At 39.6% G+C, this 19,607-nt stretch overlaps 2 protein-coding genes across 5 annotated transcripts in view; one reads left to right on the top strand and one right to left on the bottom strand.

Moving 5' to 3' along the window:
• Positions 1–3,552: 3,552 nt before the first annotated feature.
• On the top strand, positions 3,553–11,925 carry LOC311210657 (caspase-8-like). Of its 2 annotated transcripts, XM_084288721.1 has the most exons (9): positions 3,553–3,916; positions 4,514–4,619; positions 5,645–5,783; positions 5,885–5,941; positions 6,281–6,348; positions 6,856–6,991; positions 7,825–8,012; positions 8,097–8,326; positions 8,626–11,925. In XM_084288721.1, the coding sequence occupies exons 1-9, from the start codon at positions 3,612–3,614 to the stop codon at positions 8,759–8,761; spliced, it is 1,365 nt and encodes a 454-aa protein (XP_084144847.1). In that variant the 5' UTR covers positions 3,553–3,611; the 3' UTR covers positions 8,762–11,925. The 2 variants fall into 2 exon arrangements, with proteins under 2 accessions (XP_084144847.1, XP_084144846.1); XM_084288720.1 differs by having other exon boundaries at positions 7,825–8,326.
• A 143-nt stretch (positions 11,926–12,068) lies between these two features.
• The window catches only part of TRAK2 (trafficking kinesin protein 2), a 33,381-nt gene continuing 25,842 nt past the window's right edge, over positions 12,069–19,607 (bottom strand). For all 3 annotated transcript variants that reach the window (XM_084288705.1, XM_084288707.1, XM_084288706.1), the window contains 4 exons: positions 19,178–19,476; positions 18,554–18,832; positions 17,749–17,848; positions 12,069–16,128 (listed from right to left, as the gene is read on the bottom strand). In XM_084288705.1, coding sequence (XP_084144831.1) covers positions 15,450–16,128; positions 17,749–17,848; positions 18,554–18,832; positions 19,178–19,476 — 1,357 coding nt within the window. In that variant the 3' untranslated portion in view covers positions 12,069–15,449. The remainder of the gene's footprint in view (positions 16,129–17,748; positions 17,849–18,553; positions 18,833–19,177; positions 19,477–19,607) is intronic.

The following is a 19,607-nucleotide window of genomic DNA, read 5'->3' as shown; positions in this document are numbered from 1 at the left end:
TTTTTTTTAACATTGGCTTGTGGTACGGACTGTGTTGCAATGTTTTTTCTAAACAGAGAAGGGGCAAGGGCAGTGAGGTGGGGATGAAGGGGGGGAGGGGAATGTGTTGGAAACTAATGTATTGATAGTGGGAAAAGAAGTGACTGTGGAGAAACAGATAACAAGTAGTGGCAGAGAATAATGGTCGTTGTCTGTTCTTGGACACGCTGCTATAACCAGCAATTGTATCCAGGCACAGCAAGAAGAATTAGGAGCCTTGATTCATACCATCCTTGGATTGTGGATCAGATATAATCTAGTTAATTCCTTTGCCATGTTTGTGGTGAGGTTGTCTGTCAATTATTGTTACAAGTAATTTCAGGAAGCAGCTATGCTGTGAATTTTTATGTGACTCATGCAGTGATCAACAAAAACACTTTCTTTTTTGGGTTGAGGAAAATATGCTCACACAGGCCTGCAGCCGGGTGGACGATATGTTCTTTTGTATATTTGTTGACCTCCCACAGAACTGAAAGGTAAGAAGAAAATTTGAAGGCTCTGCAGCTTTCTGACTGTTTTTCCTCTGTAGCACAACTTGGAGAATGGTGAGGGGCAATTACCTCTCCTTTCTGAAGGCACTCAGCTATAATTATTCAGTCTGTCCTCCCTTTTCGTCACCTCCTGTTTGGGAGGCAGAATTTTGTACTGAAACAATGCTGGCACACAAGTCTGTACTTTGCTTTCAGCCAGTAGAAGCGTTACCACCAGGAAGTGGGCTCAGAAGGTTGGCAGGAAAGCAAGGCTGGTGAGTTAAAACCCTGTAGGCTTACGCTGAAAGCAGGCAAGATCAGAGTGATGCTGTTTGAAAGGAGAGTAAGGGAAGACAGAAGCTTAGAAGAGTAGGGGAAGACAGAAGGTGGAAACAATGTTATTCAGAGGCACAGATCTCTGCCCTCTTATTTGCATCTCCTTACTTACTCGTTCAGTTTAACATCAGTTTCCCAGAGAGTGGTGTACGCCCCCCTTCCCTAGGAAGTTTATCATTCTCTCTCCTGTAAAGATTTTAGGGTCACCTGCCACTATTGGGATGGGTCAGTGGTACGTGTGAGGAGCCTGCCTGTGTTTAGATCACAGCCTGCTTTCTACCACTGCATGGGCTGCTCTGCTCTAATTACGTGTTTTCCCACTACCTCTATAAAAGTTTGCTCTTAAGTTTTCTGTGCTGTAAAGTTAGTTAACCTACTGGGGAGTTTTGATCATTTTGTTTTAGATTTAACTGCTGTCTGTATCTGATGTCGGTAAGATTTGAAGTCCTGTCTGTAAGACTTGAAGTCCAAGGAGAAGTGGAATTAAAATCCACAACGTTTAAAAGAGCCAGCTGTGCAGCAGAGAGTCCAGAGCTAGATTTTTCTCAGGAAATGTTCAGTGTTCAGCCTGTGCTTGCTGCCTTTTATTCTGACCTACTAACTAACTTGGGAACGTGTTCTCTGGAATTACTCAGATCTGCCTTTTTTTTTCAGCTAGAGATGTGTCAAATTATGAACAGATAACAACCTGTTTAGTCTGCAGTGGCTTTTATGCAATGTGCTAAAAAATATGGTTAAGATCTTTGGGAATTCCCAGATACGCATTTCTGTATTTCCTTTCTGTAGTCGTGCCTTTGCTTATTGCTCTGTCTGTTCTATTATTGACAGCTACAGGAATTCCCCAGCCCCCTGATGTGACTGTTTTTTGTGGTTCCAAACTGTCATATGTTTCTAGCTAGCTGGAAAGTTATCCTGGACATTGCGTCTGAGCTTGACTTAGGTCTTTTACATAGATTTTATATTCCTCTAGCCACTTTGTGTTTAGGCCTGCTTTGTCCTGGCATATCAGTGCAAAGAGAAGGATCCATAACTCCTGCAGTCTATTTACTAAGAAGAGCTTGTTTTAACATGACTTGAGGGCATGTTAGCTCATAGGCTGTTAAAAAACATCTTGCTGCATTCAGCTTAAAACAAAAAAACATCTTGCTGCATCCACCTGTGACCCAACTTGTACGCATATTGTGATCAAGTATCTTGCGTAGTGCTTTGTACATTGATAAATGACTTCTATGATATAATAACGTAAATATTTCTGCTTAATGTATTGCCAAACATGTTTTTCCTTTTTTTAGGGGGAGTGGGATGGGGTGGTGTCTGTGTCTGTTTTTTAAAAAAAAACAGACCTCGTTTTAAACATACGTCGTTTGACACCTTGTTTATTTCTTTGGGGACTATGGTCTTGAGGGTGGCTCTCCTGATAAGGTGTTAATGTTCAATTTCAGAAGGATGAAAATCCAACTAATAAAATCTCCTTCCTTCCGTTGTTGTGAAATACCATCTATGCAACAGAAGGTGTAACAGAGGTTACGTAGCATTTTAAGGTCTCACCCCCATCATTCTGTGCTCCTATAATCCTGTTGCTAAAAGTCCTCAGGGCTGGGAGGGAAGCTGGTTCAACGGCCAGCGCCTGTTAGGGTGTAGAGTCGACCACCTCAACTGGGTGTATGTGTTTCCTGTCAGTGTCCTCGAACAGCTTGTGAAGAGGAAGTTCATTTGTGGCATTCTGAGCTTCTTTCTGTTCATGTTAAAATGGCAATGAATTGTTAGTGCCCTTAAATTAGAGAGGTGTGATTGCAGCAAAAGCCCAGGCAGAGGGAGCTTCTGACCTGCACAAGTTCATTTTTTTTCATGTCAGAAATATCTTGAGATGTGTGAAGATAATGGCGTGGCTTGGGAAAATATTTTATTGGCAAACTCATCTTACTTCGTATTTTTAACCACTGAAGTGTCACTCCAGTTTACAAGTGGGCTCAACGTGTGTTTTTTTTTTTTTTTGAAGTACTTAAAAATGCATGCAGAGCTCTCATTTGCTTCCCCCACCAGTTTCCACTTACTGATTTCACTGAGAGGATGTATGAATTTTATGAAGCAAAAAGAGAAGAATTCAAACAAGCAGGGGGCAGCTTTAATATAAAACAGTGTGCAGCACGTTGTGTTATGCATGTAGTATGAATTCAGTCATGGTATGTAAAAGTCACTTTTCCTGTCAGTAGTACACATTTGAAGTTGTATGAAAACATTCTTTTTCTGCTGGAAAGATAAGACCTATTTGGTATTGTTTTTGTTATTGTTTGTTTGTTTTCTAACAGTAAAGAGGGATGTATTAGTATTTCCTGGCAACAGAAGAAAAAGAAATCTGAGGTATGGTGGCTCCCAGGCTGAAGGGAAGAGCTTGCCCAGCAGTGACACCCAAGAAGACAAGCTCATTGGAGGTCAGCTCTGGTGGATGGTAACCAGGCCCTGTGCTCTCCACCTAGTTGTGTATGGTAGGGATTTTCTGCTTCCTCAGAATGTTTCTATCTTTTTAAATAGTGCTCCATAACCGCAAACAGAGTGGGCCTTGGGTGTGTCTGAGAGAGCTCCTCTCTGGCAGGCACACAGCTTTTAAGTAAAACTCGGGGATTTCTAGTTAGGAATCTAGAAAGAACTACATCTCCCAGTGGCCCACAGGCCGCCTCCCTCCCATGCCTGGTGGCAGATGGGAGCACGGCAGCAGTGAGAAGGCCTGCGGCGAGGAAGTGGTTGTGGTCTGGGCCTGGCAGGACCATGGAGTTCTCCAGGCAGCTCTATGCAATCAGCGAGGCGCTGGACAGGGCTGAGCTGGCGGCTCTGAAGTTTCTCAGCTTGGAGCACGTCCCTGTGAGGAAGCAAGAAGCCATCGAGGAGCCCAAGGCCTTCTTCCAGGCACTGCTGGAGAAAGGCATGATTGAGGCAGGGGACTTGGCCTTCTTGCGGGAGCTGCTCTACCGGATCAATCGGATGGACCTCCTGGCTGCCCAGCTGGGCTCCAGCCGAGAGGCGATGGAGAGGGAGCTTCAGATCCCAGGCAGGGCACGGGTGTCGCAGTTCAGGTGAGTTGCTAGTGGATTCACTAGGTGGCTGGGGGTGGTGTTGGACTGAGCCTGGCCCTGGAGCTTGTTCTCTGGGACCCAGTGACCTCAGGTGGGTCTGTGTAAGTTTTTTACTGATGAGTTGAACACCCGACTAAGGTTTGGAAACACACAAGCTCCTGCATCTTTCCAGGGGAAAACAGGTATAAGCAGTAGAGAAAATAGAAATGTCTGTCCACTAAAAGGGAGAAAACTAAGCTGCACCTTTCTGAAGCAGTTCACATCCTACCATGGCCTTCCCCCCCCCTCCCCCCCCAAGTGCTGTGGGCTGTAGTAAGTGACTGGCTGTGACTCTGTCTCTGCACTCAGTACTAGAAAGTCTCAGTGCAGTTTTGATTTTAGGAAAACACAGACTTTTTTTTTTTTTTAATTACAGCTGGAAATGGTTTGATTTTTAGCTATTCTGTTACTGATATTCCCTCAGGCTAAAAAGGAAAAAAGGGTCCCATGTACTTGAGAAGGCAGCACAAAGGAGACTAAGGGGACAGTTCAACAGTACCGTGCCAAGTTGTGTGCTAGGGAACATGGTGAAACAATGTCCTCCACTGCTCTTTCTAGGTACCTACTCTTTCAGCTGTCAGAAAACATCACGAAAGAGGAGATGAAGTGTTTCAAATTTCTTTTGGGGAAAGAATTACCAAAATGCAAGCTAAGCCCTGAAACTGTAAGAATTGCTTTAATATTTTATTTTATTTTATTTTATTTATTTAATTATTAGTATAATGCATTGTAGCATTTGGGTTGTTCTGTGGGGAATGAGTGTCACTAAAACTGAAAAGACCATAAGGAAAAGGGTGACCCTTTTTCTTCTGTGCTAGTATTAATGTGTAGCTCTAGCAGTAGTCCTACAGCCCAGAATGGACGGGCCAGCCCTGGGACAGGCATGACACTCAGTGGCTTTGATCAGTGGCTGTTGAGCTCATTCACTAATCTTTTCTGACTGATTTTGTTTTGGCTGCCTTCTAAGCCATTATCAAACATAGCGAATCACCCACTGTGGCTATTACTTTATGTTTTGGTTCTGTTTATTTCCAAACTCAGAATACAGATCTAGGCAGCAGATCCTTAGCTGCGCTAATACCCAAGAGCTTGGAGTTAACTTACAGCCTTGGAGTTAACTTAGAGAGATCCAGCTGCTCTTACACTATATCAGCCTGCAATTCTGACTGCCTAATGATAACTCTTTCTTTTAAAATCTTCCCTCTTAGAGTAAAAACTGCAACCAATGAGTGGTACCTGTTCTAGTAAATCCATGGGGTGACCACTGTGCTCTACCATTCACTGTTTGGCAAGAGGTCCTGTCCCTTAGGTTCCCTCTTGCTTCAGAGAACTCTTTATACTGTACTTGCATGGTTATACCCATTGTTACCACTGCCTGAAGTTGGTCACTAGTGTGATGCTTGTGTTTCTGCTGAGTGCAAAAAATTGCCACTGTAAGTCAGCTCAATGAAAGAAGTAATAAAAGTGATCTTTTTTTTTTTTCTTTTTTTTTTTTTTTTCCCTCCTGTGTGATCACCATTAGCTCTCCTGGATTAGAACTCAGCATTTCTGAGCAGTGTGAAGGAAATATGCATGTTGAAAAGATACTTTTATTCAGGCTGGCTTGGGTGCACATGCACATGCTGCAGCTTCCTTCCCAGTAGCAGCATGGATGTGTCCTAAGAGCAAACTACCTTTCTGATTGCCCAGACAATGCTCGACGTTTTCATTGAGATGGAGAAGAAGGGGATTTTGGGAGAAGACAACCTTACTGTCCTGAAGACTCTTTGTGAAAAAATTGACAAGAGCCTGTTGAAGAAAATTGAAGAATATGAATTAAACCTATTTGGTAAACTAAACCAAACCAAAACAAGGCCTCTTTCCCACAAGTCTTGAAGTGACACTTAGCTGTCTTACAGGACTAATAATGAATTAATGAATGCTTTTCAGGTGAAGAAGAGATGCTTGTAACAGAAGGACAGAGGAGCAGCACAGAAGTCACTGAAGGTAAGTGAAACTCCATCAAAAATGAATCTTTTGCTTTTCTCCAGCTTTTGGACCTTCTACATCACTTGCATCTCACTTTTTTACACATGTGCCTCTCTGAAAAGTGATCAGGTATGCAGCTGTTTACTCACTCATCACAGTACTTTTAACTCCCTTTTAGGTGATTTTTCTTGGTGTGGTTTATAGCTAACAAGAACAGTCATTCAACCACAGTTCAGTATTTTCAGAGAACAGTTTAACTCTTGGAACTACTTGTGAATAGAGAATACGAACAGAGATTCAATTCTTTCTCTAATGTTACGTTCTTTACTTACACATACTTTCTTTATGTGTATTCAGCCTGTCCCAGATTGCTGTCATCATCTGTGGCACGTGATTCTCCTGGCAGTTGTGATCAGTCTTCCCAGGTAAGTCAGTACGTGTCTTAAAAATGTCATAATTTTGTCTCAGAGGAGACAATTCCTTTGGGAGGCAAACCATTCTTATATGCACAGCTTGTTAAAGGTGCAGTCTAGAAAAATAAAAATGCACTCTGTAATGTCCCTTATTTTGATACTAAGTCATGGGCAGAACCTGCTGCAGGGTTAAAACATAAAAAAAACAAAACAAACATTTGTGAAGTAGCAAGGCAAGCCAAGTTTGTTATACCAGGAAGTACACAGTAGGTAGATGACTAGGCCTGGAAAAAGTAGGCATATGCAGCACCCTTTGTGGGCCAAGCATGATGGTGAAGGCTTGGAGGGGCTTTTATTCAGCACCAAAGACTCCCAGAGGCGGTGGTGCAGCACGTTGCCACATCCTGGGAGCAAAGCCTGTGCAGGGAGAGCTGCACAGCGAGGCCAGTTGCCTCCTTACCCCTCTGTGCCACAAGCAAGGGCTGAGAAGCAGTCACAAGCAGTCTGTCTTTCCAACAGCTTGAAGCTTACAAAATGACAAGCCGACCCCGTGGAGTATGCCTGATCCTGAATAATCACAATTTTGCAAAAGCCAGGAAAGCAGTGCCAGAACTCAGAAAGATGAATGATCGGAATGGGACAGACGTGGATGCAGGTACAGTGAACATTAAAGATGACTTTGCATATCTTCAGGGAGAGTAGACTGACTTAAAAATAGGAAACATTTTGTATTCTGCACTAGGTATTTGAATTTCAAGCTTCCATTTCTAGTCTACTTTTCTGGTAGTGACTGAGTTGCATATTACTAAAATCTGCAGAAGCAGATTTGCTGCAGAACCAGAATTTGGATTTTAGTTAACTTCCAGCTTAAAGGGGAAAAAAAAAAGTTTTGTGGGTGGCATGGAGTTTAGGGACTCTATTATGTTGCTATTCAGTGGCCCTGATTTTAGCAGGCTGTCCTGCAAGAGCAGTGTAGCTCATGGCAGGTCCTAAGATCCTCGAAATTGGCATATTTGCACTATCTAGACCAAGAGATAAAATCCATCGGCAGGACTTCACTGATTGAATTGAACCTTAACTTAATTCAAGAGTCAGAGTGCAAGTAATCTTCTTGTGACACAGGTATTACCCAAAAATGTAATGCCTCCGCTCTCAGGGAAAGCAATAGCAATGTTTGACACCTGTTGCAAGAGGCAAAGACTAACTGTAAAAGTTGGCTGGGGAGGTAACAGCTAGTTCTGCACTTTGCCATACAAAGGCAATACTAAACAGCAAAATCACAAGGTAGGCTTGTAATGAGGGCTACGGGAATTTGATACAAATATGATTAGTGATCAGATATCTAGATTATTTTCAGAGCAGGAGTGTAACTACCTGGACAGTAGTATAGCAGGATGAAAAATAAATGGCTTCCTCTAGAAACATAACTTGCAAAAGGAGTCCAGATTTTATAAAACTGCTTTAGTCACCCTTCTGTTTGGTTTTCAGCTGCTCTGAGCAAAGTCTTTGGCACCCTTCATTTTATAATAGAAGAATATAAAGACCTCACTGCAGAAGAAATCCGTAAGATTGTGAACATCTACCGGTGCAAAGATCACAATGACAAAGACTGTTTTGTTTGCTGTGTTCTCTCTCATGGAAAAAAAGGAGTTATATATGGTGTTGATGGACAGGAAGTACGTATCCAGGAACTGACCACTTCTTTCACTGGGCAGAATTGCCACTCACTTGCTGGAAAACCAAAAGTCTTCTTTGTTCAGGCATGCCAAGGTGATGCTCGTCAGAAAGGTGTAACCATTGAAACAGATTCTGGGGAGCAAGATTCTTCTCTAGAAGCAGATGCAAGATTTCAGCTCGAGTGTATTCCCTCAGAGGCAGACTTCCTCTTGGGCATGGCTACCTTGCAAGACTATGTTTCCTATAGAAGCTCAAGCCAGGGAAGCTGGTACATACAGTCACTATGCCAGCACTTGGAGAACAGCTGTCCTCGGTAACTCTATTTCCATAAACTACTTTGTGGCAACACTTTTTTTTAAAATTCTGAATTACAAGAGTTTGATTTGAATGCAGTGGTAGATGATATGCAGTGGCAGGGCTTGCTCAGAGTGAAAACAGCAATTTAGAACAGAGTAACACCATTTAGATTGTTTGAAGCAGTTACCTAACTGCTTTGAAGACTCTTTAAAACCGGAGCTGTTAGCACTTGCATAGGTTATGATATATGAGAATGCAGTATGTTTTCTGATGTTAAATGCTGCTATAATACAAAATGTACTTGTATTTTTGCAGAGGAGAAGATATTCTCACCATCCTGACAGCTGTGAATCAAGAAGTGAGCAGAAAGATTGACAAACAGAATGCAGCAAAGCAGATGCCCCAGCCCAGTTTCACACTGAGGAAAAAGCTCATCTTTCCTGTCAACTAAATGAGAGAGAACTGCAGAGCAAGAGGAGCTGCAGCAGCCTTAAACAGCTGGTATCAGCTAAGAATTTGGTAAAACGTAACAGACTTTCAGTGTTTACTGGTAGCACAAATGCAAATGTTTTTATTGATAATAGACAAGGAGCAAAAGTCTTAAGAACTTAGGTATAAAGTGTCACACAAATTAATACTGAGAGCATCTCCCCTGGTCTCGAATTTGTAGTTTGCTAGCATAAAATACACTCAGGGTCCTTTCAGCTGTACCACAATTGCTGATTCTTTATTAAGATATATTGCAAATGCAAGTTTAAGAAGACAACAGTTATAAAGCCTTGTGTATTTTATACTTACTTTTCTAAAATAAAGGGGGGGGGCTGCCAATTGTACAGGATACATGCATTAGTGTGTTTTGTTACTTTCTCTCTCCCCCCCCCCCCCGAAATAATTTACCCTGCTTGTCAGACTGTAGATCAGCCCGCTGGGGATCAGGTACAGTCAAATTGATGAACTCATGCTGTTCCCTTTCCCTTAGAGGTGAGGCTGGATCTTCTTTAGTCCTATGGATGATACATATGGACAAAATTTAAGTGAGCCAAGAGATTCTGAATTCAGGAGTCTGACTGACAGCATGCTCATATAGGAAACTTTTCCTTGGGAATCAAAAGGAATGCTGTTAAAAACACTGAAAGAGAAGTGAGGAGAATTCAGTATTAGATCTGTTGTTATTTATTTAGTGCACCTTCCTCCATTTTCTTAGAGAGCCTCATGTTGTCACAGCAGGTATGTTATCGAAGGTCAAAAGTCAGTTACTGCATACAGATCTGTAAATCTTGTTTGAGCAGCAACTGCTATGTGTCCAGTAAAATGTCTTCAAAATTTGTTCATAGAGGAATGGATCTAATAAGATGTTTTGGGCTTGTGCACAAGTACTAGAGACTAGTCTTTTCTGTAAACAACTTGCAGTATACCCAGTTTGGTCACATAGGTAATGGTAGGTATGAATGTATTGAGTGTTTTACATGTTCTGCAGGCAGATGCCTACTTTCGTCAGTCCTAAGAATTAGCTACTTTTATCAATACAGATAATGGATTGAGAGTACAGATTGACTTTATATATACACCAAATAAAAGTGAAAATGATCACACATCTTTTAATACCCTCCTTTGAACATGAGCTTCAACTGATAAAAAACCAAAACAAACCAACAACAAAAAAAACCTGAAATGGCAATTGAACTTAATAAAAGCAGTAAAACCTACTCAATTCTCCCCAGCTCTCACCCCACAAGAGCTACTAAACATTCATTAAGAGGTTAGCAAGATCTACAGGTGCTGAGTAAGCGGAAGAAAAGTCTGTCCTTCCAACTATTAATATAATACCAGAAAGAGTGAGGGTAACTCCCAGCATGAGTCCTACAGGGTCTTCACTAAATCCTGCCCTGCCGAATCAAAGAACTTTTGTAACTGAACTCTAATGGCTTTAGTTTAACTCACTTCCCAGAAGCTCAACAGCATCAGACCTTTCCCCTTATTACATCTGAAGTGCTAGAGAGTATGTAAAAAAAAAAAAAAAAAAAAAAAAAAAAGTAGTCCACAGACTCTCAAACCTGAGATCGTATCTGCTTAGAACAAAGCAGCTGGCTGTACCTGTTGGGCTCAGGTGTTTCAGGACAGATGAAGTGAACAGAAAAGAGTGGCTGCTTTTCTGGGCCTTCTTCCCCCAAACTCACCTTTCTCTCCAGTGGCAGTGGAATCCCTCATCATCCTGAAAACTGGAGAACTTTAAAGAGTACATGCAATGTTTTACTGGGCTTTCTGAAGGATACACAGATGCGTTATGTCAGCAGCTGAGAAGCTAGAAAGCCCAAACCTTAAGGAGAGAATGACTAAAATACATAAACATCATCAAATCAACATTTATGTATATATGCTTTGTTAAAATCACCATGTTATGTATGATAATAATAGGAACTTTTATCTGTCTGGCAAATGGTGTAACAAAACAGAGAAAATGTCCCAAGTTTGTTGTAGTGGCCTATTATAAGGATGTGCAGCTATCAGAGACTGCGTCATGACCATTTCAACCCTCAAAACGTCCAACTCAGGCTTCAGCATATGAAATGTTGAGCTGAAAAGTCAGTTTGACAAGGGTGCAAGTCTCATGTCAGAAAAGAAAGAAAGCTAAATAAATATAGGATATATACCATAGGATAGTGGTGGTTCCCAGTTTCTTGAAATGTTTGACACAGACTACTAGAGGAACCACTGCCAGTAATTAAGTTAGGTGAACTGGAGTAAGAACCCGTTAGTTGCAAATCAGTGCTGCTTCCATTCTGTACCATGGAAGGAACCAAGTATTTTGGGGAAAATGATACGAGCCTTTCAGCCAGAAAAACAACTGCAGAAGTGTGCACTGGAAGTATGCACAACTGCAGGCTGACATGACAGACAATCAATGTGCAAAGGGAACTTCAGTGATACCTGCACAAAGGCAGTACTCAAGGGTAAGTAGCTTGGTTTCAATCTCTGCTCCCATTTTATGACAAATATAGAGGAGGGCTGACATAACATCAGCTACTAAGACGGAAAAACAACAGCATTGATCATACACATCTCTGTAAAAAAAACAACAATCCTCCCTTGAAGGCCTGAAGAAAACAAGGGAAGAATATATACTTCCAAACAGGAGACCATAAATGCAGAACCCCTCCCTGACCTAATGGATACTTAAGTCTAGCAAAGAAGTCCAATCTCTTTTCTATTTTTTGCTAGTTGACACCATTATGCTAAAACACATTATGTGCTGTAAAATGACAGGAGAGAAAAACAACTACAAGAGTAACAGAAAACATGAGGATATTCATTTAAATTGAGGCTCACATTCTGTCTAGAAATTGATGAGCTGTTTATGAATTTCTGTGAAGTCTTTCATTAAGTAAAATGCTTTTCAAAATGCAGCAGAAGGTACTCTTATTTAATTGTGTGTTTGTTTTGTTTTTCTAGATTTAACTATCACACTTTTACATTGCAATCAAAGTCTAACTGCAGCTTGTATTGCACATCTATACTACCTTTAATTGCTTAGGTATAAACACAACAGCAAACAGCCTAGCACAGCCTGATAAAGTTTTTGAATCCATTTGTCAGATAGCTTTTACGGACAGTGCTTGTGAAGATACCAGCTCACCAAGCTTGTGCACCAGTCACTAAATTCCAGACGATTTTTAAAAAGGTCTAATTTTAGTTTTATTAAAGAATGTTGCAGTATAGAAGGCAATACCTGGAATAAACCACACAAGGTGACCAATATATTGAAAAATGACATGTTACTCATGTTTATTATGAAATTCACATTCCACTATGAAACAACAGTAAGTGCAAAAAGCTGATGAAAATAAAACAAAAACAAAACAACAACAACAAAAGTTCCCAGACCATTCAAAAACATTGTGTGTAATCCTCTTTGTGTAACAGTCAAAGGAGGCCCAAACCTAACATTCTTCTTCTCTCTCTGCTGCTCTTTAACTAAAAGTAGACTTTGGGCATCATCAACCACATGTATTTCAAGTGTGCAGTTATCTCCAAGTTTATCAAACACAGTGAAACTTGAGCTGTATATCTTTAAAACTAGAAAGCTATACATTTGTACTTAGTTTAAGCCAATCTGAGTAAAGGTAAAAACTAAAAGAATTTCTCTCCCAGTGTCTTGAAACTTTCACAAACATGGGTAATTCCTTTCTTTGCAACACCTATTTTTGTCTCAAACCTGCAAGGTAACAGAATCTTTGCCAAGTGCCATTTCTCCATCAATTCTTCATTAACTCACTCAACCAAATCACATTTGCACAGGACAAAATGATCTTATGCAGGAGCTCAGCCATCTTAGTCACACGAGTTTGTTTCATCTCTTTTAAGAAGCAACAAGCCAAATCAGTTCCTAGAACAATGGCAACTTTAATATTTTATCAGAAACATGTATGTTATTCAAAAAAAGTTTGTCTTCTAGAATTTTAGCACAAAGCAGTAAACTTGGAAGAAGTGGCAAATCTTTCCCTGTTGCTGCAAGCCAGACACATGCATACAAAATGCACAACAGAATTTCAATAGCACTGTGCCACAGCATCAAAAACTGGATAAACGCAACAGTATACAAATTCTTTAATCATCTTCCTGCCTTGTGTAAAGTATCTGAGAATACATTATCCTACAGAAAACAGACAGACAATCTTGCAACATATCCGTAATACAGTTTGAACTGAACCAGTTTATATTGCCAGGCTATGCAATATGGAAATGTCCCAAAGAGAAACATGCATTTAATTAATGTGCTGTTATAAAATTTTAATGGAAACCTGGTCTGCCAAAGGAATTCTGATTTAATTGATTTGCTGTTTATGTTGGTAACACACAGTGATTGAATGGCTGGGGTTAACTAATGAAGCTAGTTAGAAACACAGTGAAATACCTTTAAAAAATTTTCTGTCACTTACTTACATGTATTCCTATAATAAACGTACAAAAAATGGACATACTTTTGACACCTTATATACTTCTCTGTTTATACCAAACTGTCTAACCTTCTGTCAACTCATTTCTTAGTTCACTGGAGAGCAACATTACCTCTTCCTAGACCTTTCATTCTTACCTTATTTAGCTAGGTAAGACTCTGTGCACAGTTAAGGAAGTACAAACAAATACACAAAAGAAGTATATATTTTTCATTAAAAAAAAATATTAACCCGTATATAGTATTTTAAATAAAATTCACCTTTTATAAGTTTAAGTTTTTGCTTAGATAGCAAGAGGCAACTCCAGGAATTCCCGAATATTTCTGTGCGCTGCTGACAGACAAGTTTCTGTTGAGAATCCCTGTGCAAGTTTGAGGTGGTTACTCATTTTAATTAAAAAAAAAAAAAAAAAAAGACTGCTATATCAGAGAGTAATCATAAGATCTATAGGGATGTAAAAGCAGAAAGGCCACATATAAATCAGTTTAAGACACTTTGTTCTCCTACCCTATTCCACTCAACCCTGAAGCGAAAACGGTGCTGATTATTTTGATGTGCCATATGCCAAATGCAAATCAGTGTAATTATACCAATGCTTCACACCATGCACCCAGAAAGATACCAGCCATTATATTCCACATACACTGCAACAGCCAAGCTAAACATTAACTGTTTTATCTAATTGTATGGAAACAAACTTTAAAATCATTTAAATATGTTGATAAGTACAGTGAAAAAATCACATACAGATTAAGAACCCTTTTCCACTCTGGTCACTAGCCTATTCCTCCAAAGAACTTGCAGCAAATACTTTTTCTTCTTTAAGTTACCTTACAAATCTATTGTAGATTATTCAGTTATAACTAAAAGCTTGCACAGAAAGGAAACCAAAAAGCAGCATGGACAATAATACTTTGCTGAATACCACTCAGAAATCAGATTTCTCCAAATGATTTTCTTTTGGGACAGAAAGCCTGCCTTAGTTCTGTTCAAAAGCAGATTCAGAACCACTCTCCATCATTGGAACATGGGATTCCAACAGATAAAATTGATCTGTGTTCATAAAATGCTACAAAGAACACTATCTTTCATCTCTTGTTTCTGAATATAGAATGGTAAATTTTGCTCCAAAGGAAATCTTTTAAACAAAATCCTGCCTAAAATCAGAAATATCTGAATGAAAGGCATAATGTTTACTGCAAAACACTAAAATGTATAGAATATCTACCTATCAAGAGAAGAGTCAGATTTCTGAATTTTTAAGCATTTAAGTAAATACTCTTTGCTTATTTCAAATAAAATTGAAATAATTGAATTGAGCATGTAGTTTCAGTGTTGCAAAAGAAAATAAAAATGTGCCTGAGATTTTTTTGTATGTGCAAAAATGCCCTCATTTACAAAGATGCATGGGACACTTTGGAAAGATTTCTTAGCTTGAAATTTTCACCTAATATATACTTTTCTGCTTCGTAATTCTTATTCATTGCACCTTCCACTGTATGCTTCAGTAGCTCTGGAAAGAAATTAACTTCTGTTATTATCTCACTAGCACAACTGCACTCTCAAAAAACAAATGCTGACCATCTGTTTTGGTATTCATAAATGTACGTACTATTTTCTTACATAGAATTAAAGGTTCTCTCACCTGCTTCTCAATGTGGGGAGTACAAAAGAATATGGTTTCTGAACTAGAAAATACAAGAATCAAAAATGTCCCAAGTTTTTGCATTTGTTTGCTACAGAGAAGAACTTGGACCAATGAAGCTGGTCAGACTGATCATTATTTTAACATTGCATTTAAATGATATGGTCTGACTGCTAACAAATAGTAAAATCCTATGGTCATATGGCAGAAAAAATAGAACAGCACCTTCAAGATGGTTTTACAAATACAGTTTAAAAGGTTAAAATGCTGAGAATGTCTACAATGGTCTTTTATTTAAGCTAAAACATGCTGAAGGGATCACAAAACTAAGCTTTGGCTTCTTTCTTTTCTTGTCTTCGACAAAAGCCTTCTTCCTCAAACCTAAGCATTGTTCTTTTCTCCTTGATCCCAACACTTCTCTCTCCCCCATCTTTTAGCATGCACATGCCTTCTTCAACTCTTCTGTAACACACCTAACCATACCCGTACTGGATGTTTATCCCTCAAGTATTATTTACCATGCTACAAGTCCATACCAGTCAGTCCTCCTTTAGGATATCCATCTTTGACGACTGTGTGCAGACTGGAGCTCCCAGTGCTCCAATCATGGCTGGAAGACTCTGGTTTCTTCTCAGTCCTGCCATTAAGTTGCTACCCGCATTTAAAAACACAGCTGAGTCCTGCCTCCGTAAGCTAACCTCTGGCCCCTGATTCTTCCTGTGGTCCTCTGTCTCAGGGGGCTTAACCACCCTGGCAATACCCAGCCTCTTCAGCCTGTCCACTAGGTTCATCTTCAACTGGCCTATGTCTGGAGCGTTGCGGGAGGGCTTTAGGCCATACATTTCCTGCAAGAATGTTTCTGCTGGTCGGGAAGCCAGGAAATTTTCTGAGTGATGCACTCGAGGCTCAAATGGTGAAGGGGAAGGACAAGGTGAATGTGAGGGAGAATTGGGCGGAGTAGAAGGAAAAGGGACTGTTTGAGGAGGCTGTAGCAAAGGCAGTTTTTCTAATATGGGGCTATCATAAACCTTGGCAGAGATGCCTCGTTCTTGCAAAAGCTGTGCCAGACTGCTGGTGCTGCTGAGGGTAGTTGTTGAATCTCCTCTGTTGGTGAGAAATTCTCCAATATTAAACCTGTAAGACATGGCTGGAGTGCTCACTACTGGATTTCCAGTGCTGCTGCCACTATTTCCAAGTGAAAACGGGGTACACATGGGGCTGAAATGAAAATGGAACAGAGAAAATACACACATTAGACATTTCATACCTGCTTGACTCTGTATATACATTTTAGTATATAAAAGAAACAAGAAAAATAAAACTATTGTTACTTATTCTGGTAACTTCAGCTTTAGTAGTTTCAGTATTTGTGTTCTGCAAAATATCTAGAAAATATTGATTGACAGAGAGGTTTTGGTGTAAGTACCAAAGAATTTATTTTTCATATATAATTTTTAATGTCTGGCCATGGAGAGGAAAAACTCCTGATAGGACAGGAAATAATGTTTTTAAACTAAAAAGGGGTAGATTTAGATTAGGTATTAGGAAGAAATTCTTTACTATGAGGGTGGTGAGGCACTGGCAGAGGTTGCCCAGAGAAGCTGTGGATGCCCCATCCCTGGAGGTGTTCAAGGCCAGGTTGGATAGGGCTTTGGGCAGCCTGGGCTGGTGGGAGGTATCCCTTCCCATGGCAGGGGCTGGAACTAGGTGATCTTTAAGGTCCCTTTCAACCATAGCCATTCTATGGTTCTATGAAAGAAAAATGAATTGTTATGACAAGATTATGCCAAGAAGTGTTCTATAATCAAGTTCATTGTTGTGTTTTACCTTCTGTTTAGAACCAAACTTAATTTTTGAAGTTAACTTAGATATGATAGCATAAAACTTTTCAAGATAAGCTGTCAGTTCAGAGCTTTTAGGAGAACGTCTCATAAAACAATTACAAAGGAATGTAAGATGACAAAACATGAAGAAACTTTGCTGAAGAAACACATTAGTTGAATTGCTAAATTTCCAGAAAATGAAACCTGAACACCCAAAGCTACCTATGATAAAATGCTAACAAGTAGCACATTTGGATGAAAGACCCTGTTGAATGATACTATAGCTGTAGTATATCACACAAACACTAATCTTTATTTTCTATGTACAAACACCGCAATCTCTTCTGCTCTACATTAACTCAAATGATGCTTCCTGAAACACTGAGTATAATTATGTTTTCTGATGGATACTGGATGTTGGACAAACTTAGAGGACCCTTAATAGACTAGATTAATAACTAGAAAAAATGCAAACAAGTTAAATCAGGATTTGCAATTTGAATTGGACACTGGATCCACTTAAACTGGTGTTCTGCTTTAAAGAGCACAACCAGCCAAGCCACAATGTATTCAGCTAATTGTCATGAAAACCTTAATGCTACAGTCACTTTTTTTTTTAAATATTACACAACCTGAAATAAATGTATAAACTGTGCTCAACTATAGTGTATTACATAGAACATCGACATCCAGCAACAACTTAGTTTTTAAAAAGGACAGAATAAAACATATTATGACTTTTTTTGTTATTGTTTTTGTTTTAATACAATAGGTATATGATACAAGGAATTTGCTATTTTAAGAGTATAAATTTGCTTCCTTTAAGTTACCTTAACCTATTTGAACTCTCATTGTGGAGAATTTCTAGTTTTCCCTTTGTAATTACAACCATTTTTATGTGTAACATTTCACGTGCTGCCTAACTGTCTTGGTATTTTTTAAAACTTGTTCATATATCAGAATACAGAATACAACTGCTTAATCCCACACAGCAATTCTTAGGATGTTATCATACCTGGGAGTAACTTGGGTGATATCAGATGGGTGAAGGATTCTACATGTAGTAAAGGTAAATGTGGAATTTGTTGAAGATAGACACTTTCCAGGATTTGAGGCTGCAATGTGGAGAATTTACATCCCATGAAGGTAAAAATACAGACTGATTAGTACTAATGAAAGCAAAGTTTAAGATGATGCTATTAGCATTGCTAATCTTTTTGTTGTTGTTTGTTTTGTTTTGAAGTAGAGAACAGACAATAACAAAGACATCATTGCCCCAAGGCCAAATATTTTCCAGTGAGAAAAAGATACTACAATCAGTTTATTTTAAAATCAATTTAGTTACTTGCTTTATGCTTTTTTTCCCAATTTAAGATGAGCTGAAACTACACTCTACAAACATCAGTAACATTAATAACAACAGAAGCCAACTAGCACTACAAGAAACACTAACATCCAAACTGAATCTAAAAGCAAGGATCATTCTGCACAGACACAGGCTTCTAACCTTGCAAAATGCTCTGAAGAGAACTGGAAGCAACTGTACCACCTGTATTAACCTGTATTTGAGCTAGCACTTTGAATTACTGTAGTATGGAGCTGCATAAAATTAAGTTCTTGGAGGCAAATTGCTAAACTAAAATAAATGTTAATGAAAAATAAGAGTCCTGAAAAGAAATTTCAGTCTGAAATCCCACACTGTAATCAGACAACTGAGCACATAAACAGTGATGAAGTCCTTGCAAAAAAAAAAAAAAAAAAAAAAAAAAAGCAGAAATTGGCATGCAAACAGAAGAAAAACCACTAACTATGCTTCTTACCAGTGAGTGGTACTGCTACTGAAGTAATAGGTGGCAGGAAAATCCCTGACCCTTGCTTTGACACTGCACACTTCTTTTTCTCCAGAAAGGATGGTTGCACTTGAAATGTTATACCTCCTTCACCTTCTTCCTCATCATCCTCCTCCAAGTCAGAGATGTGGTGCACACTATCATCAGTCAGAGGGGTAAAACCTTTTGTAACAACACCTGGTCTTGGGTCCAGAATGGTGCCTAGGTTGGGTCGAGCAAGCTGCTGCCAGTGAAACAGGGTCTGAGATCCTGGTGTGACAAAAGAAGGGTTCCTGAGAGCCATTACTTACAATTACACTGAGTTACAAGAATGCTTGTTATAACAATTTCAGCCAACTGGTGCTGACATTGATAAACATAGTGTGATTGGATGGCAATGCCAAGCACAAGAAAAAGCCTAACACTTAGCACCTTTATAAGAAAGCCAAGTACAAAGCAACACTCTGGTGAGCTAGCTGGTACATAGCCAGCAAATGCTACTCCTTCCTCTTATTACATATTGCATCTACCTCTACACACACCAACAATAATTTAGTTGGCAAATTAATGTGAAATCTTTTTCTGCTGTTAGGAGAAGGAAGATCATCCTCTTACCTTCAATGGGCTTGACAATTTGCAATTTTTCTGGTAGGAGGACACGGAGGTTACTAGAGCTGGCAGAGAAATCAGTGAATTCTGAGTTTGTACCCAAGGAAAAACAGCTTTCTGTTGGTGTATTACTACCACTTGCTCCTTCTTTCTGCTCAGCCAGCAAACGCATTTTTCGCTCCCATTCCTCCTCAAAGAACTGCTTCTCGCTCAGGTAGTTCTGATGACGGAGGGAGAGCCTGTGCAGAGCTGTGACTAAGTCATTGTCCCCAGGAGTTCCTGGCTGGCCACACTTATGCGTGCCCCTGTGAGAAACATGAAATAATAATAGATATTAAGACTAGCAAATTAAATATTTCTCTCTTTTACATGGCAGGGGTCCAGTGTGGATTTAGTTTTAAGTCACTTAGTTTAGAAAGACAGACTGTGTTTCTTA

The sequence above is a fragment of the Netta rufina genome (genome assembly GCF_964035555.1).
Source record: "Netta rufina genome assembly, chromosome: 6".
In the NCBI taxonomy this organism is placed as follows: Eukaryota; Metazoa; Chordata; class Aves; order Anseriformes; family Anatidae; genus Netta; species Netta rufina.
Note: the sequence above shows the minus strand (reverse complement) of the source record. Positions and strands in the feature narration are given on the sequence as shown.

Excerpts from the sequence above, each read along its gene's own strand:
- LOC311210657 (XM_084288720.1), top strand. The coding sequence starts at position 3,612 with ATGGAGTTCTCCAGGCAGCTCTATGCAATCAGCGAGGCGCTGGACAGG. Across the intron at positions 5,784-5,884 it reads ATATGAATTAAACCTATTTG|GTGAAGAAGAGATGCTTGTA; the intron begins GTAAACTAAACC and ends AATGCTTTTCAG. Across the intron at positions 6,992-7,824 it reads TGGGACAGACGTGGATGCAG|CTGCTCTGAGCAAAGTCTTT; the intron begins GTACAGTGAACA and ends TTTGGTTTTCAG.